Source organism: Varroa jacobsoni, unplaced genomic scaffold (assembly GCF_002532875.2).
Source record: "Varroa jacobsoni isolate VJ856 unplaced genomic scaffold, vjacob_1.0 scaffold_468, whole genome shotgun sequence".
NCBI classification, from domain to species: domain Eukaryota; kingdom Metazoa; phylum Arthropoda; class Arachnida; order Mesostigmata; family Varroidae; genus Varroa; species Varroa jacobsoni.
Genome location: NW_019213370.1, coordinates 124,519 through 141,546, shown reverse-complemented (window position 1 = coordinate 141,546; position 17,028 = coordinate 124,519). Strand labels below are relative to the sequence as shown.

The window sequence follows — 17,028 nt, the reverse complement described above, 5'->3', positions numbered from 1 at the left end:
GTTGGGTTTCGTAACGTGTCTAAACGTATTAGCTTTCCTACACGTTAAGAAGTTACAAAAACGGCTTCTTCTGCTTATTTTTTATCTTAATTTAGCAAGTATCCATATTATATAATTCAAAACTTGTACGGTGCAGTGTCTTTCACAAAAGTACTGATGTGGTCTCGTTAGTACATAGGACAGACGAGTTAGTATCGGGTAATAGTCCACCGAGATCATACTTCAGATATTGTTTTCTAAATTGATGAAAGGATTTTATTATACAATATACTCGAGTATCGACACTGTCGGGGGTACTCGCAATTCACTAACGCAAAACACTAAAAGGTCTTATGGAAGTCAAGGGAAGTACATTATCCTTAAAGTGAAGACAAGTATTTCCATGTTAACGTATTAACATACTGAAGTTTCAAACGCTTAAAGTGGCCTAGGCCTAGAACGAAATGGAGATGTTTCATTTTCTACCGGAACGAGCCTGCCGCCAAAAATTACGTGCAATTATTATTGTTGTAGTTAGGCGAAGCATTAGGTCTAATCAGTCGATTAATCAATATTGTAGGCATGCACGCTAATTATAAATTAAATAGGTTTTAATTTTACAAAAGTTGTAAGGGGTAGAAAAAACGAAAAATTACGTGAAGATGCAATTTCTTGGTTAACTTTCCTTGAAAGAGTTTTTCCTAAATGTTAAAACAAAATTTACACACAAACCTTCGTTTATCCTTTATAGAAGGCCTAAGGATTAATAATAAACTTCAAGCTAAAATAAATTCAAAATAAATTTCAAGCGAAAGTGTTCTCATGCTACTTGAGTTCGATAATACTAACAGTAATCACTTCGAGTTGCACTCATTGCACGATCCGAAAAATTGTAAGAAAAGAATGCATAATACAAATTTACGCTCAAGCGATATGAAATTTTTAGGAAATTTTTCCAGTTTTTGATATATGTTTAAAGATTGCGATATTTATTTAAAGTCTAGCCGAGGTTACATATTTAACGGGTAAACAAAGGCCAGATGTCAAAATAAAGGCTGTTTTGAAGAAACGTAACGAAGTATTTAGTAGAGGTAAATATATGTATTACTACCGCTTTTTGGTGAAACATTGTACAGGCTAATGAATGCATTTAAAGTAAGTTTTTTGGCGAGGCGGCAAACGCCAATATGAATGAATCCGTAATTCAAAATAGAACGAAGTGGATAATGCGTGAGTTGACTGGTAATGTATTTGCGATGCCATTCAAGTGGCATTCCTCTACATAAAGGCTTCACAAAGCCAGAAATGATCGAACCTTTTTAAAAAGTTTAAAAAAAAAACATTTTAAAAATAGTTTTTGCCCTTTCCACGCCGAACGGGCAACACCGCCATACCGTTTACGACAGCGGACAGCCGCATATAAAAAAATTGCATAAAATTTCGTGATAACACATTAATTAGATAAAATTGCAACAGCTTAATAAGTTGAGTTTATCAGAGGTAACTTTCAAATACTTTTTGAGCGTACTTATAATATTCTAATCACTATTTGTTAATATCTTACGTAATTCATGTGTTATCGCGCAACATGATGCGAATTTTTACCCACATTTGACTACTGGCAATCGCATAGCGTTTCCAACACAGCGGGCTGATTTTAAGGGCCTTAGGTGGAATCTTCTTGTTGGCCTCGTAAATAAGATGTAGCAACACCCGTTTCTTGAAATGATCATTGGCGTTAGCCATCCACCATCCAGCCATGTTTATTTGATATCTGCTAACTTCATATTGAGAAATGTGAATGCTTCTCATCGGTGAGCTCTTTTACTGGTGGCATTTACTAATGATTAATCATCAACCCTATTTTTTTAATGACTGCGAACACCTGGCATTCGTGCGGGTCCACTAACGTCCCTGTCCCTGACTGTCTAAATCTACACTCCCGCTTATAAAATACGGCGGAGTTCGCAGCTAGATTTCCGTGTTTACGCAATTAGGTAAAAATGGAACCACCCAATTTTCTATATCTGACTTTTTGGTATCTAAATTTTTGCAGGAGAGAAAGAGGCCAACTTATGTTCATTATTCAGAATATATCAGGTTCACTGTCGAGGCTGACGTGAAAGCAAGGTAATTTTTCTCAATCTTAAATAGACGTGATTAATTTATATAATCGAATAGGATATTACTAATGCGTAGCTTTGATTTAAGCAGCCCTGAACAATTCCATGCCTTTCCCCTTAGCTGTGTTTCGCATCTTGATCAAGAAAAACGCCGTATAAGTTGATTACAGTTATTGACTTCTTTACGTTGTCATTAATGATATGCTCAATAGACGATACGCTCAACAGACTTTCGGATGAACTCAATGAACTTTCGGATCGGTGCATCTCTTTACCATGTTATTACTTTTATTACATTTGAATCCGTCTACTTCACAGTAGTTTTTTGCGTAATCTAAAGGGTGGTGATTATATGTGAATTACGAAAACCTTATGCACATCGACAATATTGTATGGGATTAGCCCAATTTTATTTTGTTCGACGACAAAAGCCTGAAGTTTCACGCATAGCTAGTGTAGTATGATTTATTCATGCTTTTAAGGCTGTTTGGTGTATTTTGGTACGCCAATCACACGATAGTTAAAATATTTCACCTCTGATTCCAAGACTAAATATGTGAATCCATTTGTAAGACCCGTAACCGCGTACTCCTACCCTGTATTCTGAAAACTAAAAGCTATACACTATGTGAAGAAAGGGGACGTCGTTAATTCGACTGCTCGATCCATATCGGTAAGTACCTTAGCTACTGCCACACGACTTAACGTGGACCAATAGTACCGATAGTTAGTGAAATCGCATTACCACGTCAAAGGCTGCGATGGAAGGATGCATTCATACGGAGAAACACGTAAATGTTTAGGCTACTTCCAAACACGACGAAGCTAATGCGTTGTGAAGTGTACTCATTCTGTGAAAAGCGCTGGTACAATCCCTTGTTGTCTCTGCTAAAGTTGTTTCGTTGCTATCAAAGGTCGACGTATTGGGCACGGACAAATAATAGAATCGTATTTAGTTCGGAGCATCGGCGAGCTGTTGGAGAGGCTAGGGCCATTCCGCTCTTCCGCTGACTAAAGCTTCTCCGTCCGATACAGTTTTAGTTAAAAATTGCTTTAGGCGGGTAGCCCCTATTTACGAACGAAACGTATCTAAGCCGCCATCACGTGCCATGAAGTTTACCGAAATATTAATTGCTATGTTAAACATAGCTAGATAAGTGCTTTATCTGACGGACAGAATTTATAAGTGTAGATCGGATCCGAGGGATTTGGCTGATAGGGCGCCTGCTCTGAATTATGTGGCGCAATGCTTTATGTATTTATTTTTAGGTAAATGTTAAGTATACTATTTCCGTATTTCTCGGAAACTATCTGGCTGTACTAGTGTAGTAATCATAGTTTAAGTAAATCATATTCATTTGAATTCTACAATCTTGATTATGATGTGTGCCAAGCCGCCGCCGCCGCCGCCGCCGCTGTCGCTGCTACAGACGAAATATTCATCAACAAAAATCGGCAGAGAACGCCATTTTCCTATGGACCGGAAACAGGTAATTATTCGCACCGAAATATCTCACAGAAACATGTACTTCCGAAGTACGAAGCATACGATAGTATTGTCTTGTATCATAGACATATTATGCTTCGCAGGAATTTCTTGCACCGTCTTTTGGAAAGGCTTATAAAGACTGCATTGGTGCTTGTTTGCTTGGAATAGTCCACATCGAGGACGTCATTGGTGCAGTAGCTAAAGATATAAAGAGTATCCTAACACTTCAGTTTCTCGCAGATCGCAAGAGCGGGGCCTGCTGTGTGATATCAGCTGACGTGTTCTGCATTAAAGCCAGCATTCTCTGTTGAACACCTATGAACAAGGTCAAGATCTCAAGGATGCAGACCACATAAAGATTGAATACTAATTTTGAACCGATATTTTTTGAGGAGATGCACTTATTTAAGTAAAGGTCTACGAAGGTTCTGCATATGTGCAAACCAGGCCAATTACGAGCGAACGATTTATAAGAGCAGAAACCTCATGGTGCGGATTCTGGGTACTACGTGTCTTCCAATTTTCTTTATCTGTTAGTGGTTCTTGTCACAGACGGATGTTTTCAAATAAGATTTTGTAGACAAAACTGGATTCGTGTATTGTTTGAATAGTACAATTTTTATAATATATATAATATAATTTTATACCGATTTATATAAAAATTTTCCCGAAGCGGAGGAATCCTGAGACAGTCACTTGAGCCAAGTAAAAACTTGAAGTTACCATATAATTTCAAGCTCTGCGATTCGTAATATAGCCTTGATATATTTTGAGTATTTGGTAAACTGTCATTTGTTTTAGTCTGAAACAAGTAACAGTTTAAATAAATAAAACATATCATTACATTTGAATATGCAAAAATGTGCCCAGCGGCAATATAACCTGATCGTATCATCTGGATAATAAACTGTCTGTCGCTAGCTTAGATATTAAGAGCATTCGTCACGCATTGATACTGAGGGCATTATTTGGGACATGGCGATAAGCTTTACGAACAATTTTAAAACGTCTCTTGCGAAATAAATTGACTCAACACGACGATGATGATGATCTTTACGGCACAGTTATTTAAATACAAGCCATTTATAACTGCTGCCTACTGTCATCTTAAATAGAAGATTACCCTACCTTGGTCCTTTTGACCCATTCTAGTGAATGGTTTTGGTACAGAAGCATTTCCTTTTAACATTTTTCAACATATAATTGAGGATGAAATCATAATCCTCGAGACCGTTTCCGAAGATCCATATCCACCACTGCGAAAAAAATTTGTGGCAAATTTGACTGACGAAAAGGGATAGTCCGAGTCAGGTGTTCCCACTGTCACTCAACTAATACCCCATCAAATTCAAAACCTTTATAGCGGACGCTTATCGTATTTTATTTACATACAGTAGAGATGCACATAAAGTTTGCCCTTATAGGCATCGCTGTAAACACACCGTCCATTATGTAAGGTCGATAATGGATCAAACTTCCGCTTGGTACACTTCCTGAAAGCTGCGCCTATATCACGATTAAACGGTTCAGCCTAACTACGAAGTTTTATTGTAAGCATGAAAGCACAAGGTATCGCGTTTTTCATTGCGTAACGAATGTTTGGCGGTTGAACTCGACAATAACTTTCGGGATACGAATATCGTATATCAAAATGATTAATCTATAAAATATAGCCATCATAACCGAATAATAATTGATACAATCTTATATTTTAATATCGGGCTAATGTATATTTTATAATATATTATATATAAAATAATATATTTTAATATATACATATTAAAAAATTTAATATGCTGTAGTTGTATACACCATTGTTGACCTTTAAAGTATTTTATTATTTTGTTTCGTAAGAGACTTCGTAAATTCCGCATAAAAATCATAACTCGTATCAACCGTTTGTATTTCGTTTTAAACACATACTCAATACCGGCTGTAGCTCTTTTGACCGTCAAATAAAGTTGGTCCGCTTCGCGCGGAGGTTGTGTTCTGCTGTTGTAGCTATAGCTGTTGTACTGCGAACCTCTCGCGTTGCTGGGGAAGCATAAATAATATAAACAATTATTTATAAAGCTTCTGAAGTTTTATAAATAATGCAATAATAGTATTGTAAAAAAATATTTAACTCTTCATATGAGGCAGATGGTGTAAACTTCCCATTAGCAGGTACAGCATCCAGTTTTAGAGAGAATTAACTAGAAACTTTCACATGAAATGTTACAACGACTAGCTGGTCCTAATTTCCGGCAAGGCCGCTGCGTTTACGCACAATGCATTGTCTCTTGTAGTTATCACCATTAGTTAGCGAAAACTGCCTATAGTCAACCAGTAGACGAGTATACCGCTATTGGGTCAACAGGCAAGTCCGCCCCCATTTTGACAAACCAGGCCATCCCGCCAATTTTTTTCTTACTGTCGAATACCATAATCTCGACGCAGAGATTATGATAAATAGCGATCCACAATGCTGTTTGTCGATTGTGCGGGCAAGTAAAACGAATGCCTCACATACGTCTGCATTGCATGCCCAATATCCAAGCAGACCATTTGTTCATATGGCTGTCTTCGCCTTTGAATGGGTTAACCTAGGACATAAGTTGGTAAAAATAGGTGCTGATTCAGAGAGCATTTTTCTCTTTTATGGCATATCGGCTAATTTTGGCGCTAGCAGGGCGGTTATTTATTGAGGGTCCTGACCTGCTGGCCAATTGGCGAAAGAAACTTCATCACAGAGTAAAAACACACTGTACGATTATGCTTCGCGAATTTAGAGCCCCTACCGCAAAAAGTGACATAAACATCAAATGCTCGATAATCGGTCATTTGATGCTCGTCCTTATCAAATACGCTCAGTTTTGTTTTGGCAGCGTCGACCTTGTTGAAGGCTGGTTAAAACTTGTCTTTTTTCAACTTTTCTACTGATTAAGTAAATTTATTTTGAGCCGGGCAATTCACGTTAGTTCAGAACTAGCATACCCGTGAAATCACAATTTTATGTGTAATAATACGTAAGGTGTAAGCCTTTAATTTATATTATTATATATCGATTTTCGGTACCCGAATGAGAACGTGCCATTTACGTCTTCAGCTTTTACTATCATTATTTAGCTTTAGCTGGCTTTGCTGTAAACAATATAAAAACGGCTTCTTAACTCTGAATGCTCGAAAGCTTATACCTTTTCTAATATTAGCTGTTTGAGATGTTTTCTGAAAGTTAATGAAGATTGATGTTTGTTACAATCTTTCATTCGAACCAGACTCAGTTTCTTCAGCAATTATCTTCTCGGTTTATCCATTTTTTGTAAAGCTATGGTGGAATTCTGCACGATTTTGCACATTCTTTAGTTACAGTCAACTTCGATTGGTGAGAATAAGCTAATCAAGGTTAAGCCTCACTTCTCTATAAAGAAAAAAGGTGTCTGCAGCGACCATTATCAAATTGAGGTTACGAGGCGAAGTTTACATGAAATAATTAACAACTCAAAGATACGACCAGTTTTACTTTTGCTTGATGTTACGTTCACGGCTTCACTGAAAATTGTACCAGATTTTAAAGTTTTTTCTTGCATATATAAAAAAAATACGGGTTTTTAACTAATAGAACGTATTCCAGGAAAACTTTATGTTCAGTAAGCTTTTTTGTCCGTGTTAACAAAGACGCCCTTTATGGATAGTGGTTAGTTATGATTGACATTCGTTTCTCGAGCCAAATCGTTCAAGGGCCTTTGTAGAAAATATTCATCCGTGTTTTTTGCACGCCTTCTCAGTAGATACAGACAGTCAGAATAACCTTTGTACTTAATCACGTTCAGTAAATAGAAATCTGGCGAATTCAAACGTACATTACTGCTAGGTGGCCTTAGATCTTTATTTTTGGTCATGAAATACAAGCTAAGAAATAAATTAAAGAATACAGCATTATTAAGAGCAGAGCAGTGTAACTGGTAATATCGGTAACAGCCAACCCACTTCTTGATCGTAGTGGAACCAGCTCGTTCATAGAAATTCTATTAATACGATATTAGCGAAAATCGATAAAGCACTAATACCTGTCTATCAGGGCCGCATCGGACCTTATGTGGACGACGGCCCAATTTTATCGGGTTGATTGCAGTCAAATTTACAAAAGGGAGAGGTAGTAGCAGTGATTAAAACGACCACTTCGCACTCACTAATAAGTCAATTTTACATTACGCTAGTGTGAAGCTATTCGGATTGCATTGGAGTTCTATAGGTTCGTATGAAGTAAGGCCTGTAATTTTCACCTGCAAAGCAATTATCACATTATTACAGGTATCTGTATGCATGAGTGGTAAGGAATTAGCGAGAGTAGAGGGCGCTTCATTTCTGAAAATAATCGTACAAAGTATCCGAACGGTTATCTTTCGATAGCAAATTGCAGGATGTTGATATGAGCGATAAAACTGCAACAAGAAGAGGCACTTCTCACGCCAAAGCAAGGCCTGATTTATATTATGGGTTCAGACTAATATATTAATTACCTGGAGAAATGTGCTAACCATCATTCGAGTGCATTTTATTTCATTTTCAAAATGCAAACGTATTTCTGGAGACGTACGCTAAGCAAACATAGATTGTTGTGACAACAGTACATAAGAATGGTCTGATATAGGGTTACAGCACGCCACAAAGTTATAATATGGCAAAAAGAATTTCTCCTGCAATCACAACTCTTAAAACGGAAATATTGTTTTCACAATAAAACAATACTTAAACTGCTGTACTTCCTTAACTTACCGACAAAGTTTTTTGAATACCGATTTTTTGGAATAGTTTTTAAATTTAAAAACGATAATTAGGATAACGTTGTTTTTTTTTCGAGTTTAAACAGACAGCGCTCAACTGATTGAAACGGAATCAAATAATTGAAGCCCGGAAGGCCATACTGAAGCAGGATATTGGCTAAAAAGCGTGGCATTATTTCATTTGAAACTGATACGTTACGTGTCGATAATATATTGGCAATAATTTTTAAACTGCTAGCAAACAATGTGACATAGTTCGTGGCACCGCCTCTTGCACCGATGGCTGCCACCACTCTTAATCGAGACGGAACTTGTTGCTACATATTAGAGACTTAGCAGTCACGGAGACCATTTGTTTTTTCCTGTCCTTCTTGTGCCCGTCATTTGTCGACTTCCCAGGTGTTCTCCGCAGTATTGAAATCTTAGCAGGCCAGCAGCTATCCATAGTACATGAAATTCATTGTCAGTGGGTAGCCTGGACATATTCTCTCCGAGCTCCGTGACAAGGCGGACCATCGTGCAAGAAAGCGCGTAACCTCCGTACCTGAAACAGTATGTCGCTCTTAATAATTCAGCATGGTACAGCTGCTTTAGTATTCCCTGTGCAAAACGTATTACCGTAGTGCCTCTGCCAGAAATCATCAGTTTTTGGTGGTTGCTTTGAGTTTCGCCACAACACAATAGGGTAAGTAGATAAAGCCACTTCCATAAACCACACCTCGTGAAATACTTTGCTTTCATGTTACGCGACTGGCATTGAGGATTGAAACTGTTTTATGTCGACCTGATTAAACACCTAATTGTCCACACTGACTTTTTTCAATCTCTGAGCCCCTGAAGAATCAACGTAATACGTTAGAACGCGCCATTAATATGCTTATTTCCAGGACAAAAAAAGCACAGCCTATATTATAAAGTATTCTGGGCCGAGCAGCTTTAACAAGCTTCCTCGTTTTTGAGTTAAACAATAATAAGGTTCAATAATATATATAATCAATAAAATATATAATAAGCTGTGAAATGTTCACTGTTTACCATAGCTAATAAAGCGATGACGTTAATTTTCCAGCGATGCTTGTTTGGTCACGATTTCGGAAATGTAAGGGCCGATATCGACTAAAAATGTTTTCTCTGAATATTCTCTATTTAGCAGGTTTTAAATGAAAAGGTCGCTAAAGAACATTATGTAGGTATTTTTTAACCGCAAAAAAAATTGTATTTTTCGGGACATTGAAAAATAATCAGATTTCAATGTGAAAATATACTCTTAGCTTAGTGGGGACATATCTTTATATACGCGATAAGGCAGATGTCGGCCATACCGCTTGCTAAAAATGTGTAGTCTAACTAACTACCATAACCCTCACTTGTTTCGTTGAAGTTCGCGTCGATTGATTGCGCACTAGCTGAACACTGTTGTTGCGTAGGTCTCTCAGAGAGACAAATAGAATAAAGGCTCTACGCAAACCCGTTTTATAATCAAATCGTTGCAGTGAATCGTATTAGCATGGTTGTGAATTTTGCCGGTCATACCTGCGGTAGCAGTAAATCTTTGAGTTTGACGCTTTAAGCAAAAATCGCTATTGCAACAAGCAAAGATTTCTTTAGATGTACTCAAAGTTCGGACGAACAGTAATCTGAAAGCATCAGCTTTACTAAGGTTTTAACCATACATCGGTTGAGCTGCGAAACGAACAACAAGATAGCTTTAGTCAATTAAAAGACTGTCAAAAGATAAAAAAAACAGCTCTGGATTAAGGTAATCACACATCATCCTAATAACTTAAGTGGTATAAGGGTGCATAGTATCACTCGCTTGTCACTTGGCATACAAAAATACATTGTATGAGCCCAAAAGTTCTTTCTAAGTACAGGTTATAGTAAGTTCGAGGTAAATGTGGACTCACCAGGCAGCTGCGGGCTACGGCTGTCACAGCTTCCGCAACAAATAGAAATATTTAGAGCACAGTATATGGCCATCAGTTTTTCCGTTATTGAAAAATTTTAGTCCACTTTGATTGCACGTCAGACTTAATTTTATATCGAGATTTAATATTCTTTTTTCTCGTATGTACTTCTCTATGCTAAATGCCGAAATACCCGATACGAGGACATCAGGGCAATATTATAGTAACATTATAGGACGCTAGATCCAGAAGTGTTTTGCAGCTCAGAGACATGCCTTCTTTGGCGCAGCTTTCCTAATTAATTTAGGCGCTTTATGATGAGTTAGGCGCAACTTTATAATATGAACACTGCTATGAAGATATCAGTCGTCAGCTACATTAACTAGTCCTTTACTTAACTACGATCAAATTGAACTCCTTGAGGCGGGCGTTTCGAAAATATGTTCTTAAACTCGTGATATAGTTTAACCTTATTGCTCTCGGCCGCGCAGGATACTCTGTGCATACGTTATCAAACTTAGGCAACTTCACAATAAATTGGCGTGGTGCTGAAAAAAATTCCGTTCTCAATAATAATAATGTTCTGCAAGTACGAATAATGGTTAAAAATTAGAAACAACTTGGTGCATCTGCATATTTGTTAAGTTGTTATCTTACAAAAATCATACAAACAAGGTTGTATATATATATATATACCATTTATGGTCTAAGCAAACAATGATAAAAACCTATGCGATATAGAAAATTTACTGTGGCCGTGTTTGAGGTCCCCTGCCATACCTCATACATTAGAAGCAATGCTACCGTCAATCGAAAAGTTTGTTTGTTTCATCTATGTTAGAATACGAAAAATCTCTTAAACATGACCTAGTCAACGCTATGTCTTCGAAACGCGAGTCATCTATCATTTGCAAACATCTATTAAATTATCCGTTATCCACGTGACTACTCTTTCGTACGTATACGAACGGATCAGCTATGGTTTGTTCTTGAAGACGAGGGTCTTTCTCGATGTTGAATAATCAGTATTTTGTTCTTTTTCGGTTCGATTGATCTGTTAGGTACAGTAAACATTAGTCTTTTTTTATCTATTCGATTTTTTCACCTTTGTTCAAAAGCTAAATAGTTCAGAGTTTGGAAGACATGGCACGAGTCTTCGTAGCAACGTCTCTGGTTTTATTTCAACTGTAGACGCTCAGGACTTCCAGCAATAAAATTACCTCTATTGTTGCATCGATGCTCCGTTAACTTTGCCCCGTAATTCAGCCAATCCTCGATTTAAAGTGCAGTACCCAATAAAGTAGCTAATAAATTTAGAGGCGAATGTTAACAATCAATCAACACCCGAGCGTTTGTATATTTCAATGGTTGGCCATTTTGTTTGCGATAAATACACTTGACAACCGGTAATATGACGCATGTATAATATAAATAATAATATAAATAAGAGAACGAAGCTCTTGCTTCCATATTCTCTGTATGTTTAGATGAACTCGTACGCAGCGCTAAATAAAGAAGAAGCCATTGACGGGTAGAACTGAAGAGAGCAAACAGCTATGGTAAACGAGGTGATGACTCCTGATAGATCAGAGCTCAGTATTCCATTGTACGTGCCAACGTGTATTCAATCCATTGTGTGTAGTGTTTTTATTACAAAGGGGTACGTAGAATTGATTGAGGATACAAATTGAAGGATTACAGTGAAAAAAAAATACGTGTTGCTGAAGAAAAGCATTGAATTTTCGTGACCACGAAAACTCTACAGGTTCCTTCCGTGGGATAATTGTATCATTTACATAGTACAGTAAAGCGGCTCATTTTTTGTGAAGTGAAACCGAGTGAATTACCTAAATGCTGAAGTTGTCGTCATCAAGGTATAAAGACTCGACGTCGACGGCGTATCAGAGGGACTACTCCTCGACGTACGTTGACTTCAAGGATTTCTCCGGTGAAATAGATATCGTACAAGTTAAACACGACCCACTGTACGCCACGATAAAAAAGAAAACAGGTTTGCTTTTTGTCTAGTTGACAGAAAGTAGAATTTACACTGTAACACGTATATGTACTACCATAGAAAATGGCAGCTCTTTAGTATTTATTTATATAACTATATATTTATAAATATAGAGGTATTTATTTATCTTATTGATTGTTAAATAATCTTCAGTTTGCTTCGCCCTAATATAATTCTTCTCTTCAAGCCTACACTTCGGTTTAAGCAGTCTTACAAGTTCATTATCCAGACGTCTAGAAAACTATGGTCAATTGTATAAACAAATTTCGCCTTTGCCTTAAAACGAATGCCTTAAAATAACTCAGGTTTAGCAGACGCCGTCTATGAAAACCGATTTGTTATTAAGATGATACGCTTACTGAGTTTGCTTCGTCAAACATTTAAAATTTTTCTTTATTTATTCTATAGTTCGATTTGTTTTTAAAGAGACTGCGTTTTCGAAAAACAGTTATCAGGGTGTTCCGCGTATCCTTGCGCCGTTCGTGATGAACGAACTAAAGCACAAACCTCGTATCATTCAAAAACACGAGCTGATGTACTGTGACGACGCCGCATTACATTCTGAAAATGGTTCAACATATTCTCCATGGTCAGACGTTGTGAGGTCAAGAGGAATAATGAATCTACCCATCACAAGTATATAAATGCATAATAAACGTACGTGCTCGATTTTGACCGTATCGGTAGGGGCCTGTGTTTCCTTCGTTCATAGGGTCGCATTTATCCATACACGTATAGACAATAATATCCAAATCGCGCATAGCGAGCAAAATAGCGTGCTAGCTCTCGTAGAATACAATCTTACTATCGTAATGCTGCTCAACCTCTGGAAATGCATTAGGATAATTCAAACCTAAAGGAAGGGTTGGGTCCAAAAAAAACTTGGTTGCAACATTAAAGACTGAGAAGACCACTGAACCATCACACATCAGTGATGACCGTTCGTCGATGGTTACTACATTAGGGTTCGCAGGTGGTTGACGCTACTGAACAGATTGTTACGCATAAAAGTAGCGCGACCCCTTCCCCCTCGAAAAAGTATTCGTAGAACTGTGGTTTTCGTTTAGTATCAATTGGTTCTCAAGGAAAATAGTTTCTATCCGACAGCATTTAATTATTCTAGATTCTTTATAAGTAACTGATTTTTTTTTATATATAACGTTTTGATTGATTGTTCCTTGAAACGATTTCTCTTAAAATGAGTGCAGGCTTAAATTTTCACTACAAGTTGATCTTAAGTTTCGATAAAAAATTGCACAAGACGTATTTGGTGCGTGCAAAAGAGCAATATTACGTAATACTAACAGAATTTTTTATTGCTGTCAATGTCTGTCCGTTTTCCTTCGTGCAGGGCCGATTGATGAGGACACCAGTGGCGACGTGGTAGCCTCAAAGTTAACAAGAAAAAACCTACCTGTTCACAGGACGGTCAAAAACACAGGTTCACAAACAAATGACAGTTTTTTCAATCCAACACAATCCGTTAGGCTGCAGCACGCCGCCGACGACGAGGTAGTCGCGTTATGTAAATGCAAGAAAGCAGAAAAGTTGAATTTAATATGCTTGTGCGTTTCCAGTGAGTATGACACTGCTAATAATTACATCTAATATATACAAGTACACGTGTCGCGCATACGTTTATAAGATTTTGACTAGAAACGAGTAAATACGTTTTTTAACGTGCACCTTAAGCACTGGTCTAACGGATCTTCAAAATCGTCAGCGACAGCTCATATTAATAATCGTCAAAAAGCATTTTGATCTGCGACTACTGGAATGTGCAGGAAAAACAATTCCTAAGATTACATATGAGAAAAAAACAGTTGTTGCTCTAAAAAGAGTGATTTCAGATATGTAAGTTAAGCCACCGAGATCTGCTAAGTGATTTGGAAATTATTAAACGCTCGGGGTCCACGTAATAAATAAACTAAATTCATGTTTGTTGGTAAGGGCAAGAAGTCTATTCTTGAAACATGAACTAATAAATGTAAGCTGACTTAATTCCAAGTCTAGGTTCCCTTAAACAGCCTATCTCTATAACAGCGCTTTTTAATAGACAAATCTTTAATTACTGATATAATGACTCATTGAATAAGTAATTTTGTATGAAGAGTGATCATCTTAGAGTTTCATTTCCTTTATCGGAGCCTCATATATCATTAGATTCATATTAATAGGGAATGGGATAAAACAAGGTCTACGACTGAAGCAGATGTTCAAATCTAAATGTCAACAGTTATTCTAAAAAGCACGCGAAGTATATTTTTAGTATTATTATTAATTGTTGTTTTATCGATATTACTGATTATTGAGAAATAATTTCTATTGAGTGTATTTATGCTGTGACGGCTACGGCCTCGTACCAGAGATTAAATAGTTTTTCAACGTCAATTCTCCAAGTGGGGACTTTCACAATTTGTTCACTGTTGTAGTTGACTCTCAATGTTCGTGCGTTCATTGACGTGTAGTTCCTTAGCGATCTTGAGAGAGAGAGAGAGAGAGAGAGAGATCTAGTTGACGATTATCGGCCATAGTCTTCATTTCATCGATGGGTCTGTACCGCAATCAATAGCTTGGTCCTTCACGGCACTTCCAGGTAAAGATTACATTGAAATCATGAAATTGCACATACGTAACTGAGTGTCGTATATCTGAATCACCTGTCAAGCAGTCACAAATTGGGAAACGCTTGTAGGTTACAGCATAGTTAGTCAGATCAGACCATCTGTTGAGAGAAGAACAAACTGTCGTGCAGCATATAGACAAGACAGCGTCCCGAAACTTTGCAGACACGCTTAGTCGGTCATGCCTTTGTCGGGCTTCTTATAGAGACAAGGCTACTAATACTGTGACTCCTGCTATGACCATATGTAAAAACCGTGTCTATTATCTATGTTTGAGGAAATAAATGAAAGTATGTATAAGGCATACTAACGGGCTCGTAAGAGCCCAGTTGATTTGGTACGGACTTTTTACAGGCGGGTCGTGTACAAGCATTTATGAGATAGTAAATCCGTATAAGTAACAAATAGGTTTAATGACTCACTTGAAAATTGAAGACGAAGACACAGCGCTAACATGTGCCTACATGGCGAACTTTAGCCATGAAAAACAATAGAAATTGATAAGAGATAATCGAACAGGCTGATAAAACCAGCAGGGGTTTAGGAGAAATCTCAAATTAGGATTTACGCCCATTGCTGCCATCAACTACTAGTGAAAGGTAGTTGCAAATTTCAAGGTATGCATTTTTATTATTGCAGAAGTATATACCGAAAGAAGACGCACGCTAGTGAGACAGTGGCGGAACCACTACGCCTATGACTATTTTGATAATCGGATAGAGACAGTTGTTATAAAGTACTATACTTTGCCGGGTTGTTCTATCATTATTATTACCATCACTACTATTATTCAATAAATATCAGGAAGCGGTATGAATAAGATAGGTTGTAAGTCAGCGATGAACTGTCAAAGATTGCCTAATGCAACGGTTGGAAAAAGGACAGTCTTGTAGTGTGTATATGCTTGATACCCCATAGATTTCTACACAATACATACATGTTTATGTTGTCTGTATTTGATTAGTTTCAATTTGTCGTATTGGCCATACGTACGAAGTTTGTTTTTCTTTTCACAGTTGTTAATTAATTAGTTAATTATTGAAAAGTTAAAACATGGATTTAACGTGTGTTACTCGCGGTGGCCAACGCCATTGCCATGTTCCTTTTAGGCGTGCTGCTGATTATTATGAGTGTTGCGACAACGATGCTGATTAGTCGGTTTCCAAAGTACGCTTTCCAGTTGTCCTTAATCTGCACTTATGGACTCATCGTCACGACCTACTGTACCTTTTTAACGGTTTTAATCTTCCAATTCTGCCTAAGAGACGTATGTATCTACGGCCTTATCTCTATATGTCCGCTTGTCAAGCGTCTCTCGGCGTCATTAACATACTCAATATGCTTTTTAACTGTTGGGAACACCAACCTCTTTCCTAGCAACAATAGCACACATAAGTATGAATGATTCGTGTCCTATCTTTATTGGTCTTGTAATCGCATCGTTCGTTTCACTGATTCTACGTGGTCTTTAATTCAATCGCTTCGCCCGTTCCCATGGGTTATGTTTCTCTATACGCTTCTCGGCTATATGTGCCTCCTTTTGCTTCGTCCTTCGTCTATTGATCGATCCTGTATCACTCAGTTACTTCTACTGCGGTCTCCATTGACCCGTATGTTTGATTGTTTGTTTGTGTAATTAAATAATATTGACAACTTGGCTTACTTTCTGCTCACAAACACTGACTTAAGAGCAATATGTAGGTACGCACTTTCGATTTAAGCTTGGGCCACTCGGTTCGCAGATGAACAAGGATGCGCCGAAGTCTTCCCGCGGGAGCACAAATCGCGGTGCCACTACGCCGATCTTGGTGGATGCCTACCCCTGCGACGGAGTCGAGGGAGTAACGTCAACAACGGCACACAGTTCAAACAACAACGTACAAACAGCAGCAAAGCTTTAGCCTTCGCAAATGAACTCTTCAGCAAGCAACAATCAAGATATAAGTGTCCAAAATGGATATATGGAAATATACGGCTATGTTTAATAATTAATAAACATTGCCACATTGAATAGAAAGCGTGTAAACACTTTCTTTTATACGTAGATATAGAGCGAATAAATTATATATGTATATATAATCTAGAATATATCTTGTATTTACGGAAGTGATTAGAGTTTAATA

General features: G+C 37.5%; 1 protein-coding gene and 1 long non-coding RNA gene across 9 annotated transcripts; one reads left to right on the top strand and one right to left on the bottom strand.

Moving 5' to 3' along the window:
* The first annotated feature begins 2,856 nt into the window (after positions 1-2,856).
* On the top strand, positions 2,857-16,931 carry LOC111260717 (uncharacterized). Of its 7 annotated transcripts, none has more exons than XR_002680501.2 (6): positions 2,880-2,968; positions 3,497-3,592; positions 8,757-9,042; positions 13,633-13,857; positions 16,015-16,172; positions 16,648-16,931. XR_002680501.2 is itself a non-coding variant. In XM_086968440.1 (5 exons), exons 1-5 carry the CDS (start codon positions 2,872-2,874, stop codon positions 16,804-16,806), a joined length of 660 nt encoding a protein of 219 aa, XP_086824566.1. In that variant the 5' UTR covers positions 2,857-2,871; the 3' UTR covers positions 16,807-16,931. The 7 variants fall into 7 exon arrangements, 3 of the variants coding, with proteins under 3 accessions (XP_086824566.1, XP_086824568.1, XP_086824567.1); XR_002680499.2 differs by having other exon boundaries at positions 3,832-9,042; XR_002680498.2 differs by having other exon boundaries at positions 3,822-9,042.
* Positions 8,103-16,704, bottom strand: LOC111260720 (uncharacterized). Of its 2 annotated transcripts, none has more exons than XR_002680505.2 (4): positions 16,615-16,704; positions 14,645-14,941; positions 13,696-13,769; positions 8,103-8,901 (listed from the first exon to the last, which is right to left on the bottom strand). It is a non-coding gene; the product is annotated as an uncharacterized LOC111260720 (long non-coding RNA). The 2 variants fall into 2 exon arrangements; XR_015311175.1 differs by lacking the exon at positions 8,103-8,901 and adding an exon at positions 12,315-12,842.
* Positions 16,932-17,028: the final 97 nt, after the last annotated feature.

Coding starts and splice junctions, on each gene's coding strand:
- LOC111260717 (XM_086968440.1), top strand. CDS start 2,872: ATGCATTCATACGGAGAAACAC. Junction 13,858..16,014: donor AATATGCTTGTGCGTTTCCA/GTGAGTATGACA, acceptor TGTTCCTTTTAG/GCGTGCTGCTGATTATTATG. Junction 16,173..16,647: donor TCCAATTCTGCCTAAGAGAC/GTATGTATCTAC, acceptor CTCGGTTCGCAG/ATGAACAAGGATGCGCCGAA.